Source organism: Pseudorasbora parva, chromosome 21, assembly GCF_024679245.1.
Source record: "Pseudorasbora parva isolate DD20220531a chromosome 21, ASM2467924v1, whole genome shotgun sequence".
Classification (NCBI taxonomy): domain Eukaryota; kingdom Metazoa; phylum Chordata; class Actinopteri; order Cypriniformes; family Gobionidae; genus Pseudorasbora; species Pseudorasbora parva.
In genome coordinates this window covers 41,147,506-41,167,505 of record NC_090192.1, presented here as the reverse complement: position 1 = coordinate 41,167,505, position 20,000 = coordinate 41,147,506, and the positions used below count along the sequence as shown (strand labels likewise).

Here is a 20,000-nt window from a genome sequence, read left to right as displayed (position 1 = left end):
GATTAAACCCACCGAGACGACTCCTGCTCCAACCATACCTGATGGAAACCTGCGGAAGAGAGGGCAAAGGTCAGCATTAGGGCTGTGCGATATTGAAGAAAAATGCGATATGCGATACGATATTGCAATTAGCAGAGGTGGACAAAGTACACAACTTCATTACTGGAGTAACAGTACTGCTGGTCAAATATTACTCCGTTACAAGTGAAAGTTGTAAAAACTGATTTTTTCTTGAGTAAAAGTACAGAAGTATTTGTTTTCAAAAGTGCTTAAGTATCAAAAGTAAATGTCCTTCTTTATGTCGCCGCATTATTGTATTATAGTTGTATAAATGCACATTATGCCATCATGGTTTAAGCCAGTCAGTGACGCTCCATCTGACACACTAGCAGACGACTAACTTAAACTCATTTAAATACTTGTAGAAAAGTTACAAAGCTGCTGTCACTTTAAGGCCGAATGCACGGATCCAATACACTGATACACATCTGATATTCTCACACTGTTCACCTTCACTGAAGACAGAATCAACTTTGTTTATGTGAATCCTCCACTAAATGAGCATTTGGACATCCGTCTTCTTCCATTTTGCTCTAAACTATAAATCAGTGTTTAATAAATGCTGTGAAATCATTGAACTTCACGAGACTCTACAAGAGTGATTCCTGAAAGGCTTTCTGCAAAAACCCAAACACCTTTAAAAGAAGAAAAAAATCATCACTGACTTTCAAAGCTGCGACAGAAACGACTTTCCACTTCGAGGACCTTGATAGAAATGTAGTGGAGTAAAGAGGACGATATTTGTCTTTCAGATGGAGTGAAGTTAAAGTCAGAAGATTACAGAAAGAATAATACTCCAGTAAAGCACAGAGACTCAAACAGTGAACTTCAGTACAGGACTCGAGTGAATGAGCTGAGGGACTGTCCAGCTCTGGCAATTAGTGTGTAAAATCTATTTAAATTACATTACATTTAAAAATAAAACTGGGAATGATACCATTTATGTGTTTCACATTCTTACTGGGCAAAGAAAGTGAAGCTACAACTGCTGGAAGTGACCAGCAGCGTTTCAGCAAAAAAAAAATGTATTCCCTATTTAAATAGTTAGACGAATAGTTCAAGTATGGTGTCACAACATAAACGTGGTGCTTTTCTAAGTGGATTAAAAAGGAGAACTATAATGTGAGGGAGGATTTTTTTAGCCGGGACTTTTTACTGCTCCGAGCCGAAGTACTCTCAGAAGTGCTATTCCACCACACATTATAGTTCTCCTTTTTAACCCGCTTTGAAAAGCGCCACGTTTTATTTTGTCACCATACTTGATGGTTCAGCTATTGGTGTAACTGTATTTAAATAGTGGAGGTGTTCGGTGGCTTCTAACTTGATCTCTGTTTGGTACCATAGTGAATGAACTGGGCTTAGTGGGCTAAGCTAAATGCTATCAGATCATCACCGCACGTCAGAGAGATTAATCGCACACACTGAGACGAGAGAGGGAGAGACAGAGAGAGAGGGAGGGAGAGAGAAGGCCGTCTGTCGTTCTTCAGCGTTTACCTGCTCTTGCTTTAGGCATTGATTTTGTCTTGGGGGGCGGAGCCGGTCGTGATGGCGTGCATTGATTGGTTGACTTGGCTGCGTGAGAGAAGCAGATGGGGGCGGGGCTCAGAGTTAAGGTCATGTGACTGTGTGGGGGTGGAGCTTACAGGGTTTTAAGAGCTTATGTTATGGTGACTGGTAAAACAAATGATTATGATAATGAATAATGTGCTTGATGAAGGTTATGTGTGTGTGTGCGTGTGTGTGTGTGTGTGGGTGTGTGTGTGTGTGTGTGTGTGTGTGTGTGTGTGTGTCGTACCTGTATGTGGCGCCGTTGAGCTCAGGATGAACCTGCTGCTCCATCAATCCCCAGGATCCCGAGGACACGAAGAACTCCTTATTAACGCAGTTCCTCAGACTGTCTGGGATTCGACCTGAGAGAGACGAGCTCCGTCAAATCATCAGATGGCAACACACACACACACACACACACACACACACACACACACACACAGCTATAGGAGAAGACATTCAGACTGTCTAGAATTCGACCTGAGAGAGACGAGCTCCGTCAAATCATCAGATGGCAACACACACACATACACACACACACACACACACACACACACACACACACACACACACACACACACAAACACACCTATAGGAGAAGACATTCAGACTGTCTAGGATTCGACCTGAGAGGGACGAGCTCCGTCAAATCATCAGACATTTATTTTTATCTTTTTATAAACGCTGGGTTGTTTTAACCTACAGTTGGGTCAAATATGAACAAACAGTTGGGAATGATTTGGTTTAATTCCTCCAGAAGCGTCTCACAAGATTGAGTTCCCAAACACCAGTGTGTGTGTGTGTGGGCATGTTTTGTGACATATGAGGACACAAATGTGTGTAATGCCATGGGTATGACACAGGTATTACAGGAGAGGGTGAAATATGAGGACATTACCCATGGCCCCACTTTACAAAAGGCTTATAAATCACACAGGAGGAGTTTTTATGAGAAAGTAAAAATGCAGAATGTTTCCTGTGTGTGTGTGTGTGTGTGTGTGTGTGTGTGTGTGTGTGTGTGTGTGTGTGTGTGTGATGGGTAGGTTTAGGGGCAGTGTGTGTGTGTGTGTGTGTGTGTGTGTGTACCTGTGATAGCTCTGCGTATCTCAGTCGCCGCTGCTTCTCTCATCTCCAGAGACGCTTGTTCGCTGTACCAGGCTGTGTGTGGCGTGCAGATCAGATTAGGCGCGTCTTTCAAAGGACCCTGCGCAAAACTACACAAAACACACACTAATCATTTCAGTGCAACGTGGATATAAATATTTCTGCAGTGTAAATCATCTGTTCTTTGTGTAAATATAATAAGTATATTTATATATATATATATATATATATATATATATATATATATATATATATATATATATATATATATATATATATATATATATATATATATATATAATATTATAATTGTTATATTTACAGATTTATTTGCTCATTCAGTTTTCATGTTATTTGACTTTTTTTTTTACATATGTATTATAATTTAAATATTATACATATTTATCTTCACACACACACACACACACAAACACACACACACACACACACACACACACACACACACACACACACACACACACTGCCCCTATACCTACCCATCACACACACACACACACTGCCCCTAAATCTACCCATCACACACACACACACACACTGCCCCTAAACCTACCCATCACACACACACACAGACACACACACACACACACACACACACACACACACACACACACACAGGAAACATTCTGCATTTTTACTTTCTCATAAAAACTCCTCCTGTGTGATTTATAAGCCTTTTGTAAAGTGGGGCCATGGGTAATGTCCTCATATTTCACCCTCTCCTGTAATACCTGTGTCATACCCATGGCATTATACACATTTGTGTCCTCATATGTCACAAAAACATGCCCACAAACACACACACACACGCACTAGGTACTCTGGGTTCGGGCCAAATCCCACCGACAGCACGCCAAATACGCAAAACCTTACTCTCTTTAATTTGATGAAAGTGTGAACTCGTGAAATTATATTAATATTATGTGTGTATGCGTTTTAAAGTCACCTGAAGGGTTCGGTCTCGTGCACGTCGAGAGCTGCTCCGCGGATCCGTCCCTCCTTCAGCGCCTGAGAGAGAGCCTTCTCATCCACCAGACCTCCTCGCGAGGTGTTCACCAGGAACGCGCCCTGACGCATCTAACACACACACACACACATTTATTTTTGTGAATTGTGGGGACATTCCATAGGCGTAATGGTTTTTATTCTGAGCAAACCTTATTTTCTATCGTCTTACACTGCCCCTAAACCTACCCATCACACACACACACACACACACACACACACACACACACACGTGTGTAATAACCCCGTTCCTCCAGAGGGAGGCGGCAGCAGTGTGTGCAGGAGTCTGACCTGTTTGATGGTGAAGTCGTTGATGAGGTGATGGTTGTGTTCGTTCAGGTTGCAGTGCAGCGACACACAGTCGCTCTGGTACAGCAGGTCCTGCAGAGTGTAAACGCGCTGAACACCTAAAGATCGCTCCAGCCCGTCCTGCAGGTACGGGTCGTAGAAGAGCACGTTAAAGCCAAAGACCTTCGCCCTGACGGCAACGGCCTGGCCCGAACGACCTGCACACACGCACACACACACCCACGCAGGCGCACATACATAGACGCACATACAGACACACACAGATACATACAGACACATACAGACACATACAGACACATACAGACACACAGACACATACAGACACATACAGACACACACAGACACACACAGACACACAGATACATACAGACACACACAGACACATACAGACACACACAGACACATACAGACACATACAGACACATACAGACACACACAGACACATACAGACACACACAGACACATACAGACACACACAGACACATACAAACACACAGACACATACAGACACATACACACACACAGACACATACAGACACACACAGACACATACAGACACACAGACACACACAGACACATACAGACACACAGAGACACACACAGACACATACAGACACACACAGACACATACAGACACACACAGACACACAGAGACACACACAGACACACACAGACACATACAGAGACACATACAGACACACACAGACACATACAGACACACACAGACACACACAGACACATACAGACACACACAGACACACACAGACACATACAGACACACACCGACACACACAGACACACACAGACACATACAGACACATACAGACACACACAAACACACAGACACATACAGACACACAGACACACACAGACACACACAGACACATACACACATACAGACACACACAGACACATACAGACACATAGACACACACAGACACATACAGACACATACAGACACACACAGATACATACAGACACACACAGACACATACAGACACACACAGACACATACACACACACACAGACACACACAGACACATACAGACACACACAGACACATACACACACAGACACATACAGACACATACAGACACAGACACATACAGACACATACAGACACACAGACACACAGACACACACAGACACATACAGACACACAGAGACACACACAGACACATACAGACACACACAGACACATACAGACAAACACAGACACACAGAGACACACACAGACACATACAGACACACACAGACACACACAGACACATACAGACACACACAGACACACACAGACACATACAGACACACACAGACACACACAGACACATACAGACACACACAGACACACACAGACACATACAGACACATACAGACACACACAGACACACACAGACACATACAGACACACACAGACACACACAGACACATACAGACACACACAGACACATACAGACACACACAGACACACACAGACACACACAGACACACACAGACACATACAGACACACACAGACACACACAGACACACACAGACACATACAGACACACACAGACACATACACACACACACACACACAGACACATACAGACACATACACACACACAGACACATACAGACACATACAGACACACACAGACACACAGACACACACAGACACATACAGGCACACAGAGACACACACAGACACATACAGACACACACAGACACATACAGACACACACAGACACACACAGACACACACAGACACATACAGACACACAGAGACACACACAGACACACACAGACACACACAGACACACACAGACACATACAGACACACACAGACACACACAGACACATACAGACACATACAGACACACACAGACACACACAGACACACACAGACACACACAGACACACACAGACACATACAGACACACACAAACACACAGACACATACAGACACACACAGACACATACAGACACACACAGACACACACAGACACTCACAGACACATACACACATACAGACACACACAGACACATACAGACACATACAGACACACACAGACACATACAGACACATACAGACACATACAGACACACACAGACACACACAGACACACACACACACATACAGACACACACAGACACATACAGACACATACAGACACACACAGACACACATACACACATACAGACACACACAGACACATACAGACACATACAGACAAACACAGACACACATACACACATACAGACACACACAGACACATACAGACACATACAGACACACATACACACATACAGACACACACAGACACATACAGACACACACAGACACACACAGACACACATACACACATACAGACACACACAGACACATACAGACACACACAGACACATACAGACACACACAGACACACACAGACACACATACACACATACAGACACACACAGACACATACAGACACATACAGACACACACAGACACATACAGACACATACAGACACACACAGACACACACAGACACATACAGACACATACAGACACACGCAGACACACACAGACACACACAGACACACATACAGACACACACAGACACATACAGACACACACAGAGACACACAGACACACACACACACATACAGACACACACAGACACATACAGACACACACAGAGACACATACACAGCATCTGTCAACAGTGGTCTGTGGAATTATACTGGTGCTTTTCATACAGACTTACTGTAAATGAGAATTAAATGTATGTGTATATATATACAGTGAGGAAATTAAGTAAGTTCTCCCACTTAGAAATCATGGAGGGTCTGAAATTGTCATCGTAGGTGCATGTCCACTGTGAGAGACATAATCTAAAAAAAATCCAGAAATCACAATGTATGATTTTTTAACTATTTATTTGTGATACAGATGCACATCAGTATTTGATCCCTTTGAGTTCTGACCCTCAGAGACCTGTTAGTCTGCCTTTAAAATGTCTACCTCCACTCCTGCAAGATAGCAGGGTGTTCAAATACGTATTTTCCTCACTGTATAACAATTTAAATATTAGACACTTATTTTATTTTCCATACATATGTACATTATATATATGTACACTCATGTAAAGGATTATTAGGAACAGCTGTTAAATTTCTCATTAATTCAATTATCTAATCAACCAATCACATGGCAGTTGCTACAATGCATTTAGGGGTGTGGTCCTGCCGGTCTGAGTATTTCCCAATCTGCTCAGTTACTGGGATTTACACACACAACCATTTCTAGGGTTTACAAAGAATGGTGTGAAAAGGGAAGAGCATCCAGTCTGCAGCAGTCCTGTGGGAGAAAATGCCTTGTTGATGCTTGTGGCAAGGGGGGCGTGGTTCAGCGAGGTCTGCAGCGGGAGAGAGAGCCGCGGGACGAGCGGTAAGTGAGTGGGTTGGACGCAGATTAATAACACCTGTCTCTTGTTCCAGTAATGAGCGCGGAGAGGGTATAAAACCTCGGTGGAACCAGAGACCAGAGAGAGAGAGAGACGGACGGTTGATGCACAAACCCCAGAGACTGAGTAACCGGAACCCGGAAGTGCCGACCCGGAAGTGATCGTTGTGACATTGAGAAAGAGAAACTATACACCACTGAGTGTGTTTTGACAGTAAATGAGAATAAATAAAGAAAGCATCAACCGTCTAGCCGACCCCCGTGTCCTCTTCCTTCCTCCTATTAACGAACTTTGCTACAATGCTCGAGGTCAGAGGAGAATGGGCCGACTGATTCAAGCTGATAGAAGAGCAACTTTGACTGAAATAACCACTTGTTACAACCGAGGTATGCAGCAAAGCATTTGTGAAGCCACAACACACACAACCTTGAGGCGGATGGGCTACACCAGCAGAAGACCCCACCGGGTACCACTCATCTCTACTACAAATAGGACAAAGAGGCGACAATCTGCACAAGCTCACCAAACCTGGACAGTTGAAGACTGGAAAAATGTTGCCTGGTCTGATGAGTCTCGATTTCTGTTGAGTCATGCCTTGTTCCCACTGTGCAGGCTGGTGGTGGTGGTGTAATGGTGTGGGGGATGTTTTCTTGGCACACTTTAGGCCCTTAGTGCCAATTGGGCATCGTTTAAATGCCACGGCCTACCTGAGCATTGTTTCTGACCATGTCCATCCCTTTATGACCACCATGTCCCCATCCTCTGATGGCTACTTCCAGCAGGATAATGCACCATGTCACAAAGCTCCAATCATTTCAGACTGGTTTCTTGAACATGACAATGAGTTGACTGAACTAAAATGGCCGCCACAGTCCCCAGATCTCAACCCAATAGAGCATCTTTGGGATGTGGTGGAACGGGAGCTTCGTGCCCTGGATGTGCATCCCACAAATCTCCATCAACTGCAAGATGCTCTCCTATCAATATGGGCCGACATTTCTAAAGAATGCTTTCAGCAGCTTGTTGATCAATGCCACGGAGAATTAAGGCAGTTCTGGAGGAGAAAGGGTCAAACACAGTATTAGTGTGTGCTCCTAATAATCCTTTAGGGGAGTGTATACATTACCATGATTGTGTGTACTAAAGACCCCAATTTAATCTCAACATCAGAATGAAGTTTGTGTCTGACCGAATCCGATGAGTCCGAGTGTTTCTCCGCGGATGCGTGCGGCTCCGGACGCCACTTCTCGGATCTGCTCCACACTCTGCACTCGCGTTCCCTCGCGCAGCGCCTGATAGAGCCACGTGTTCCTGCGGTACAGATTCAACACGTGACACAGAGTCGAGTCGGCCGTCTCCTCCACCGCCGCCGAGGGGATGTTACACACCGCGATACCTGCACACACACACGCACGCACACACGTGCACGCACACACGGACACGCGCACACACACACACACAAGCACACGCACGTGTGCACACATGCACACGCACACACGGACACGCGCACACACACACACAAGCAAACACACACACAAACATGATTTATGGTTGGATAATCAAGAAAAGATAATCAAAATTTTGATCATTTCGATTATTTAGAGGCCTTGCAAATGTGGACTTTATAGGGTTAATATCACTTTATCCTAGACTATTTCTGGAGTGTGTGTGTGTGTTTGCATGAGTGTGCTCATGAGTGAGTGTGTAATTGAGAGTATGAGTGTGTGTGTGAGTGTGTGTGTGTGTGTGTGTTTAGTACCCAGCTCTCCGGCTGCTTTAATGTCCACGTTGTCGTATCCGCTGCCGATGCGGATGATAATTCTGAGGGCTTTGAACTTCTCCAGATCTTCTCGTGTCAGTGTGATGGTGTGATACATCAGAGCGCCGATCGCCTCGTTCAACACCTGAAACACACACACACACACACACACACACACACACACACACACACACACACACAGAGAGACATGCAGATCGCAAACTTCAGAGTCTAGAAGTCACATTAACCGTGTGTGTTTCCAACCTGGTCTCATTGGCAAAAAGTACCTGTGGCAATGTTTTTGCAAACCATAATATACGTACCAATAGGTGCATATCACTGCAGTTTCCAACAGAAATGAACACTAGAGGCAGTATTTATCTTTTTTTTAAACCACAGTCCATGACTTGTAAACTAATTTTGGAGTTTGCGTCACTTCACCAGCTCCATGTTCGTCTCTTCTGCCATATTAATCTCGCTCGATAGCTCGGCTGGATTTGTGTTTGCGATGCTGAAAGCTCAGGAACGAATCCCGTGAGAAACGAGTCCTGATAAAAGACGAGTTCAAAACACAAGCTACAACGACACGGATATAATCTTATTTGTGTCACATTAGCTGATGTTAGCACTATCGGTCGGTTTAGGGTTTAGTGTGTGTACGTTAAAAAAACAACGTGACAAAACATGCCAGATTCACACACATCTGTTCGGGGAAAAAACTATGTGTTAAGCGCCACCCAGTGGACATTACACTTTGAAACTGCAGCGATATGCGATATTGGGATGTATTTTGTGGTTAGCAAAAAGGCTGCCTGTTTCCCATGATGCCTCATATAACCCACATGAAACATCTCATCTTGTGGTTTGATTTCAAAAGCATAATAAAAGTATCCTGATGATAAGACAATATGTGAGTGTGTGTGTATGTGTGTGTGTGTGTGTGTGTGTGTGTGTGTGTGTGTGTGTGTATGTGTGTTAGGGATGCCACAATTCTCAATATAATATTGAACCGTTCGGTACGGCATTCACAATTCAATACGCGCTTGTGAATTTTCGGTTTTGTATTTAATTAATTATTTATATTTCTCTCAGTTTATTCCGCCTCTGTTTGAGTGTGCCTGTGAGTCTACACGCTGGTATGAGCAAATATCCAATCATATGCACTAAAGTTAGGCGGTGTTTAAACGCATATGAGGACACAAATGTGTGTAATGCCATGGGTATGACACAGGTATTACAGGAGAGGGTGAAATATGAGGACATTACCCATGGCCCCACTTTACAAAAGGCTTATAAATCACACAGGAGGAGTTTTTATGAGAAAGTAAAAATGCAGAATGTTTCCTGTGATGGGTAGGTTTAGGGGCAGTGTGTGTGTGTGTGTGTGTGTGATGGGTAGGCTTGGGGGCAGTGTGTGTGTACCTTCTCATGGATCTCTTGAGTAGACTGTGCGTCACAGAAGGCCACGGTGGCCAGATCTTTGAGGATGGGCATCTCCACAGTACAGTCTCGGCCGTCCAGCAGAGCCACCAGAGGACGAGGATGCATCGGCCCATTCACCATCTGAGGCCTGATACCTGCGCACACACACACACACACACACACACACTCTAATCACACACACAATCATAATAACTTCAGCATTCTCGGTTTAAGATTCGTAACAATCTGACAATCTCACGGATGAAAGCATTTTACTCTGAGGACAGAATTACCTCCAGAAATACACTACAGCTGACCAAACCAGAACAAAGTTGGAGAAATAACACACACACACACACACGTGAATACACACACTCTCTCCCATCTCATCCTCTAAACACGCATTCACATACACACACACACACATACACACACACACACACACGTGAATACACACACCCTCTCACATCTCATCCTCTAAACATGCATTCACATACATACACACACACACACACACACTCTCACACGTCTCATCCTCTAAAACACGCACTCACATACACACATGCGCACACACACACACGCACTCACACACACACGCACATAAACCACATTTATAGTGTAATACCAGTGTAATACCCATGTAGTTATACAAATTTGTGTCCTCATAAACCACATAAACAGGCTCACACACACACACACACCTACACACACACACACACACACACATTTTGGATTAGCAGACTGACTCTATATATGGCAGGAATAGTATAATAGGCCCATGCTATTTTAAAGTCAGCCTCTGATTGGCTCATTCCCTCACATCATAATCCGCACTTCCTGAATGATGTCGTCAGTGGGCTGAAATCAGATGCTCTGAAATCTCTTTAAGTACTTTTGGAGGATGAGATGTGTGTGTGTGTGTGTGTGTGGGTGTGTGTGTGTGTGTGTGTGTGAGTGTGAGTGTGAGTGTGAGTGTGAGTGTGTGTGTGTGAGTGATGGGTAGGTTTAGGTGTGTGTGTGTGTGTGTGTGTGTGTGTGTGTGTGTGTGTGTGTGATGGGTAGGTTTAGGTGTGTGTGTGTGTGATGGGTAGGTTAAGGTGTGTATGTGTGTGTGTGTGTGTGTGTGTGTGTGTGTGTGATGGGTAGGTTTAGGTGTGTGTGTGTGTGTGTGTGTGTGTGTGTGTGTGTGTGTGTGTGTGTGATGGGTAGGTTTGGGTGTGTGTGTGTGCGTGTGATGGGTAGGTTTGGGTGTTTGGGTGTGTGTGTGTGTGTGTGTGTGTGTGAGTGATGGGTAGGTTTAGGTGTGTGTGTGTGTGTTTTCAGGTTCACTTTTCTAAGTATTTTTGTCTTGTTTTGGGGAAAATAACTCAAAATGAAGAGAGTTTTTGCTTAAAATAAGATAAATAATCTGCCAATGGGGTGAGAAAAATAATCTTGTTTTCTGTTTGAATTAAGATTATTTTTCTCACCCCATTGGCAGATTATTTATCTTATTTTAAGCAAAAACTCTCTTCATTTTGAGCTATTTCTCCCTAAAACAACACAATTACTTTTGCTTGTCTAGTAAATGTTTCTTAATTTCTTAATTTTTAGATATTTTGACTAGAAACAAGACAAAAATACTGAGAAAAGCATTTTTTGCAGTTCAGTTATTAACTATTATCTAGTGTCTTATGATCATGCATATTACTGGGATATTGTCTGTTTATGAGCACTTCTAAAGCTCATATTAATGCCTTATTCTGCATCAGCTTATTCTACATCCCTTAATCCGACCCAATACCTAAACTTAAACGCTACAAAAACTACCGTACTAACTATTAATAAGCAGTAAATTAGGAGATTATGAGGCAGAAGTCGGAGTTAATAGTGAATATGTGTTCCCCATACTAAAGTGTTACCGTGTTCCTTTTTTATCATTTTATTCTAAAATGATAAAAAAAACAAGCTTCTGTAAAAAAAAATCAACAGATGAACTCATAGATGCTTAAAACTTTAAAATAAAAAGCACAGAGCCAAAGAGTGTGTGACACACAGTGTGTGTGGATATTCAATATCCCGGAGCCGTTCCATTTACAACGCATGAATTATTCACACTGACCTCCATCCAGAGACGCTTCATCTCCAAACTCAACACTACACACACACCAAACCTGTGTTTAAAACACACAAACGACTGTCTGTCACAAACTAACGGCGGGATCCGTCCTGGAAAGAGAGTGGAGGAATCCTGTGTGGCCTAAACACACACACACACACACACACACACACACACACACACACACACACACACACACACACACACACACACACACACACACACACACACACACACACACACACACACACACACACACACACACACACACACACACACACACACACACACACACCTTTAATCTTTTTGTCTTTCTAAAGGACATGTGTTGCACACATAAGCTAATTAGCCCTTCATTACCCATAATGCACTGCAGCCACAGGTGTTCCTACAGCGGGTCACATGTCTCTCTCTCTCTCTCACACACACACACACACACACACACACACGTCACTGACCTGCGGTGTGATCCATCCGGGTGGCAGGACGTGCTGCAGTCAGATTGGTCGGTGTGTGTGTGTGTGTGTTTGCCGGTGAGATGCAGACGCTGCTCTGTTTAACGGCACCGTTAATAAACTACTTATGAAAGCAACCAACCGAGAGAGGTTAAGACTAGCTGAGCACCTCCCACTCACACACACACACACACACACTCTCTCTCTCTCACACACACACACTTGTTAACATGCATTCATTATGATGGTACCTGTTTATTTTGTTAACCTTTTTACGTTGGAATGGCAGCTATCATTCTCTCACCACTGAAGATCTGCACTGCGCCGCCACCTTCAGGCCGTCAGAGGAACCTCATGATCTGCAGTTCTTCACACACCTCAATAATCTCATTTCACTCACAAATTATTGGCCAAACCCTAAAAAGTGAAGCAAGTTTTCTAGAGTCTAGAGTGTGTGTGAGAGACTAACACGCTTCCAGAGGACCGTGGCTCTGCTTATCTTATTAACCCTAATGAGATTTAAGACTCTAAGACTCTGATTAGGCCTGCAGTGAGGTACAGTGCTCAGCTGAAACTGTAAAACACACACACACACACACACACACACACACACTCGCACACATGGAATCACACACACACAGTACAGTGCTCAGCTGAAACTGTAAAACACACACACACACACACACACACACACTCGCACACATGGAATCACACACACACAGTACAGTGCTCAGCTGAAACTGTAAAACACACACACACACACACTCTCGCACACATGGAATCACACACACACAGTACTCAGCTGAAACTGTAAAACACACACACACACACACACACACACACACACACACTCTCGCACACATGGAATCACACACACACAGTACAGTGCTCAGCTGAAACTGTAAAACACACACACACACACACACACACACACACACACACACACTCTCGGACACATGGAATCACACACACACAGTACAGTGCTCAGCTGAAACTGTAAAACACACACACACTCTCGCACACATGGATACAATCACATACACACACACACACACACACACACACACACACACACACACACACACACACACACACACACACTCTCGGACACATGGAATCACACACACACAGTACAGTGCTCAGCTGAAACTGTAAAACACACACACACACACACACACACACACACACTCTCTCGGACACATGGAATCACACACACACAGTACAGTGCTCAGCTGAAACTGTAAAACACACACACACTCTCGCACACATGGAATCACACACACACAGTACAGTGCTCAGCTGAAACTGTAAAACACACACACACACACACACACACACTCTCGCACACATGGAATCACACACACACAGTACAGTGCTCAGCTGAAACTGTAAAACACACACACACACACACACTCTCGCACACATGGAATCACACACACACAGTACAGTGCTCAGCTGAAACTGTAAAACACTCACAATTTCACGCACACTCACACACGGATACAACCACACACCCACCCACACACACACACACACATACATACACTCACAACGACACTTGCACACACACACACACACACACACACACACAGTACAGTGCTCAGCTGAAACTGTAAAACACACACACACACTCTTGCACACATGGATACAATCACATACACACACACACACACACACACACTCACTCACGACACTTTTACACACTTGCACAGATACTACAGTCATCAGCTGAAATGTAAAAAACATAATCACACACACACACACACACACACACACGCACACGAAAGCACACACACACACCTATACTCACACTCATGCATGCTCGCACACACACACACACACACACACACTTACACTGACATTCACACTCACACACACACTTACACTAAAATTCACGCACACACGCAAACACACGCACACACACACACTCACACAGTCACACACACACAAGCACACACACACTGACACACACGTACACACTCGCACACAAAAGCATACGCACTCATACACTCTCTCTCTCACACTCACTCTCATGCACACAATCTCACACACACCCACACACTCACAGACACTCACACACACTAGTAATACGCATAACGCATAATCATGAATCCAAAAGGGCTGAATGTCAGCAAGACTATGTGCAAAACAGTTGCAAGTTTTTGCTTAAAAAAAGGCAAAGGTGTAAGTAATACTGCAAATAACTCAACCTTAATATCTCAGATGCCCCTAAACCTACCCATCACACACACACACACACACACACACACACACACACACGTTGGTCTATGTGGTTTACAGGGACTCTCCATAGGCGTAATGGTTTTTATACTGTACAAACCGTATTTTCTATCCCCTTACACTGCCCCTAAACCTACCCATCACACACACACACACACACACACACACACACACACACACACACACACACACACACACACACACACACACACACACACACACACACACACACACACACACACACACACACTGCCCCTAAACCTACCTATCACACACACACACACACACAAACAGCCCCTAAACCTACCCATCACACACACACAGGGGCGTAGCCATCTTTTCAGAAGTGAGGGGGACAGAAATGTCGTAATTACCCCCCCCCCCCCTTTTTTTTGGACCAATATCATTTATCACATCTCTTGCTTTTAATTGGGCAAGATATCAAATACACTGCTGAACAATAACCACTAGTTAATATCTATAATATTATTCTCCTATTTTTTATGCCAATTTTATGATTGGTTTATATACTACAAACAATTGTGCATTAAGATTCCATAGATTTTATGCAATGTAAAAAAATATAGATATATTCTGATGTAAACCATGCTGTTCTCCATGTGAAGATATAGTAAAGTGTCATTTATTCCTGTGATCAAAACTGAATTTATCGTCATTACTCCAGTCTTCAGTGTCACATGATCCTTCACTAATCATTCTCAGATGAGGATCTGATGATCAACACACATTTATGATTATTATCAGTTTTGCTGCTCAAGGTGCTGCTTAATTTTTGTGGAAACCATCTAAACATTTGTGGTAAAATTAAAAAAGAGAGAAATTAATACTTTTATTGATCAGGCATGCATTAAATTGATCACAAGTGATATTTTTAATATTAAAAAAGATAATGTATTTAATAAATGCAAATAAATGCTGTCCATTGAACTTTCTATTCATTAAAGAATCCTGAAAAATAACATGTAGGCTATCGTGGTTTCCACAACATTTTTAAGCAGCACAACTGTTTTCAACACAGATAATAATTATAAATGTTTCTTGATTATAAAATTATTTTTTATATCTTATATCTTGATTATATCTTGATTATTATATCCTGATTATAACGATTAGTGAAGGATCTTGTGACACTGAAGACTGGAGTAATGATTATAAATTCAGCTTTGATCACAGGAATAAATTACTATATATATTCACATAGAAAAAAAGCTGTTTTAATTTGTAATAATATTTCAAAATAGTACTGTTTTAACTATTTTTGATTACATAAATGCAGCCTTGGTGAGCAGAAGATACTAAACATTAAAAGCTGCATTATTCATATAGCCTACTTTATTGTCAATAAATAGACTACATTGATGACTTGAAAAACACACATAAAGCATATGTTGTCGCAATCGTCTGATTGTCGTCGTCACGTTTCATCACTCATAACGATTGTTTTCCTTCAGCTCAGCTACAGCTCCAGAGGTATTGCCTCTACGAATCCGCTTTTGGACTTTCTGTGAGAGCGCGCCCTCCTCATACTTAGATTCGAATAAAATTACAGGTCCTGCATAGATAATTTTTTTGTCTCTTAATTTAAATCTTGATGTATTCACTTTGGTTTCTATGTAAATATATTTGCCCGTGACCTCAAGAAGCGCGCTCTCAACCGAGATTAGAGAAAGCTGTTTTTTAGCGTCCCTGTTAACTTGCCCGCCCTCGCGCAGGTTCGAATCCCGCTCGGAGCGGGTCGACTAGGATCGGTGAGACCCAGTAAAAGTGCGGGGGACGAAAATACATTTTATTAAAAGTGAGGGGGACACGTCCCCCGCGTCCCCCGCGTAATCTACGCCCATGCACACACACACACACACACACACACACACACACACACACACACACACACACACACACACTCACACACACACACTGCCCCTAAACCTACCCATCACACACACACACACACACACACACACACACACAGGAAACATTCTGCATTTTTACTTTCTCATAAAAACTCCTCCTGTGTGATTTATAAGCCTTTTGTAAAGTGGGGCCATGGGTAATGTCCTCATATTTCACCCTCTCCTGTAATACCTGTGTCATACCCATGGCATTATACATATTTGTGTCCTCATATGTCACAAAAACATGCCCACACACACACACACACACACACACACACACACACACACACACGCACTCAAGGTCAGTTAAAAACGGTCTGTATTCCTTAAGCTTCAGCAGAGTTTCCTGCGCGTTTATGGAGGCGAGTGTATTCAGGAAGTTCAGCCGGGATCACACACACAGAATCCCAGAAAGGCCACATAAACATCTCCTGGTCTAAAAACAGCTCTAAGCCAAATCTGCTTTGCACATCCAATGTCTAACGCTGGGAACTGAAGAAAGCGTGAAATAAACATGTTAGCAGCCTCGTTTCGCATGTACGGTCTACATCATCCGGAGAGAAGGAGCGCGAGTGAATAACTGCAGATCAACAAGCCGTTTAAATCAGCAATGGTCTCGTCAGCAAAACGTACACTGTACAAAAGTCTGTTAAAATAGGGCTCAATGTATGAATAAGAAGGAGTTTTCCGTATTGGTTTTTAGAGGAGTTTACCTGTATTTCACACTGCATTAGTTTGAGTTTTAAGGGTTAACGGAAATTTCCATAAAATTACTGAATAATGTACTGGAAGAAAATTACAAGTACATTTACTGTTTTTATTTTTTACAGTGTAGCTGTGGCAACATGTTTCCAAACCACATTTACGAACCAATAGGTGCATATCGCGACAGTTTCAAAGCGAAATGACCACTAGAGGCAGCAAAACTTTTTTTAAATGATTTATAAACTAATTTTAGAGTTTGCGTCACTTCACCAGCTCCATGTTCGTCTCTTCTGCCATATTAATCTCGCTCGATAGCTCAGCTGGATTTGTGTTTGCGATGCTGAAAGCTCAGGAACGAATCCCGTGAGAAACGAGTCCTGATAAAAGACGAGTTCAAAACACAAGCTAAAATGACACGGATGCGATCTTATTTGTCACATTAGCTGTTGTTAGCACTATCGGTCGGTTTAGGGTTTAGTGTGTGTTAAAAAACCAACGTGACAAAACATGCCAGATTCACACACATCTGTTTGGGAAAAATCTTTTAGCGCCACCTAGTGGACATTACACTTTGAATTGTCGCGATATGCGCGTATTGGGATGTATTTTATGGTTTGCACAAACGTTGCCACAGGTATGTTTTTCCCACAGCCTGATCTCATTGGCAAAACATACCTGTGGCAAACCATAAAATACATCCCAATACGTGCATATCGCGACAATTTCCAACAGAAATGACCACTAGAGGCAGTAAAACAGCAGTATTTATTATCATTTTTTCCCCAAGCAGACGGAGGGTCTTCTTTTAAACCATTAAAGTGCCGTAATGCTCTAAAACAGTGATATTAAAACATCAAAAACACAAAAGGGCGAGGAGATGAAACGGTAACACTTAAGTATGAGGAACACATATTCACTATTAACTCCGACTTCTGCCTCATAAACTCCTAATTTACTGCTTATTAATAGTTAGTACGGTAGTTTTTGTAGCGTTTAAGTTTAGGTATTGGGTCGGATTAAGGGATGTAGAATAAGCTCATGCAGAATAAGGCATTAATATGAGCTTTAGAAGTGCTCATAAACAGACAATATCCCAGTAATATGCATGATCATAAGACACTAGTTAATAGTTAATAACTGAACACTAAAATAAAGTGTTACCGATGAAACCCGGAATATGAACGCAATGTTTTCTTTATAATGGGCACTAATATTGTGCTCATTTGCTTCCCTGTACAAAGTGTTCAATATCAATAAGGTGTATATTGAATTTGGTATTTTAATATCACCGTTTTACTGCATTAATACTGACTACAAACCTGGTAAAAATGACTGGCGGTCAATGGAGGCGAGCCTTGTTTTGCCCTTCAGGTGGACGTTCATATGAGCGTGACGACACTAGAAAAATATGGATTGGGTCGTGTTTTGCACTGCACAAAATGCTCTTCTTACTCAGTATTTTTGTCTTGTGTCAAGTCTAAATATCAAACAATTCTTAAAACAAGAAGTATTTACTAGACAAGCAAAAGTAATTGTCTTGTTTTGGGGAAAAATAACTCCAAATGAAGAGAGTTTTTGCTTAAAATAAGATAAATAATCTGCCAATGGGGTGAGAAAAATAATCTTGTTTTCTGTTTGAATTAAGATTATTTTTCTCACCCCATTGGCAGATTATTTATCTTATTTTAAGCAAAAACTCTCTTCATTTGGAGTTATTTTTCCCCAAAACAAGACAATCATTTGTACTTTTCTAGTAAATGTTTCTTAATGTAAGGATGTTTTCCTAGACACAAGACAAAAATACTGAGTAAGAAGAGCGTTTTTTGCAGTGTGGTTTGTATAAACATTGCCACAGGTACGTTTTTGAGCAGTGTGGTTTAAAAGTAGGCAGGAGTAGACTTTACTTGTGTCAGGAGAAGCCATTGTGGACA

At 42.6% G+C, this 20,000-nt stretch overlaps 1 protein-coding gene across 4 annotated transcripts in view; it reads right to left on the bottom strand.

Annotated features, from left to right (window-relative positions):
• Nucleotides 1-20,000, bottom strand: part of ctbp2l (C-terminal binding protein 2, like) — a 57,660-nt gene that overhangs the window by 1,058 nt on the left and 36,602 nt on the right. For 2 of the 4 annotated variants that reach the window (XM_067430181.1, XM_067430182.1), the window contains exons 3-10: nt 10,658-10,812; nt 9,236-9,380; nt 8,666-8,872; nt 4,027-4,241; nt 3,677-3,807; nt 2,695-2,822; nt 1,856-1,970; nt 1-49 (exon numbers count right to left, since the gene is read on the bottom strand). The exon at nt 1-49 is cut by the window's left edge and continues 1,058 nt beyond it. In XM_067430181.1, the coding sequence (XP_067286282.1) occupies nt 1-49; nt 1,856-1,970; nt 2,695-2,822; nt 3,677-3,807; nt 4,027-4,241; nt 8,666-8,872; nt 9,236-9,380; nt 10,658-10,812 (1,145 nt within the window). Of the gene's footprint in view, nt 50-1,554; nt 1,633-1,855; nt 1,971-2,694; nt 2,823-3,676; nt 3,808-4,026; nt 4,242-8,665; nt 8,873-9,235; nt 9,381-10,657; nt 10,813-19,973 lie in introns of all 4 variants that reach the window. The other 2 variants (XM_067430183.1, XM_067430184.1) reach the window with 2 other exon arrangements.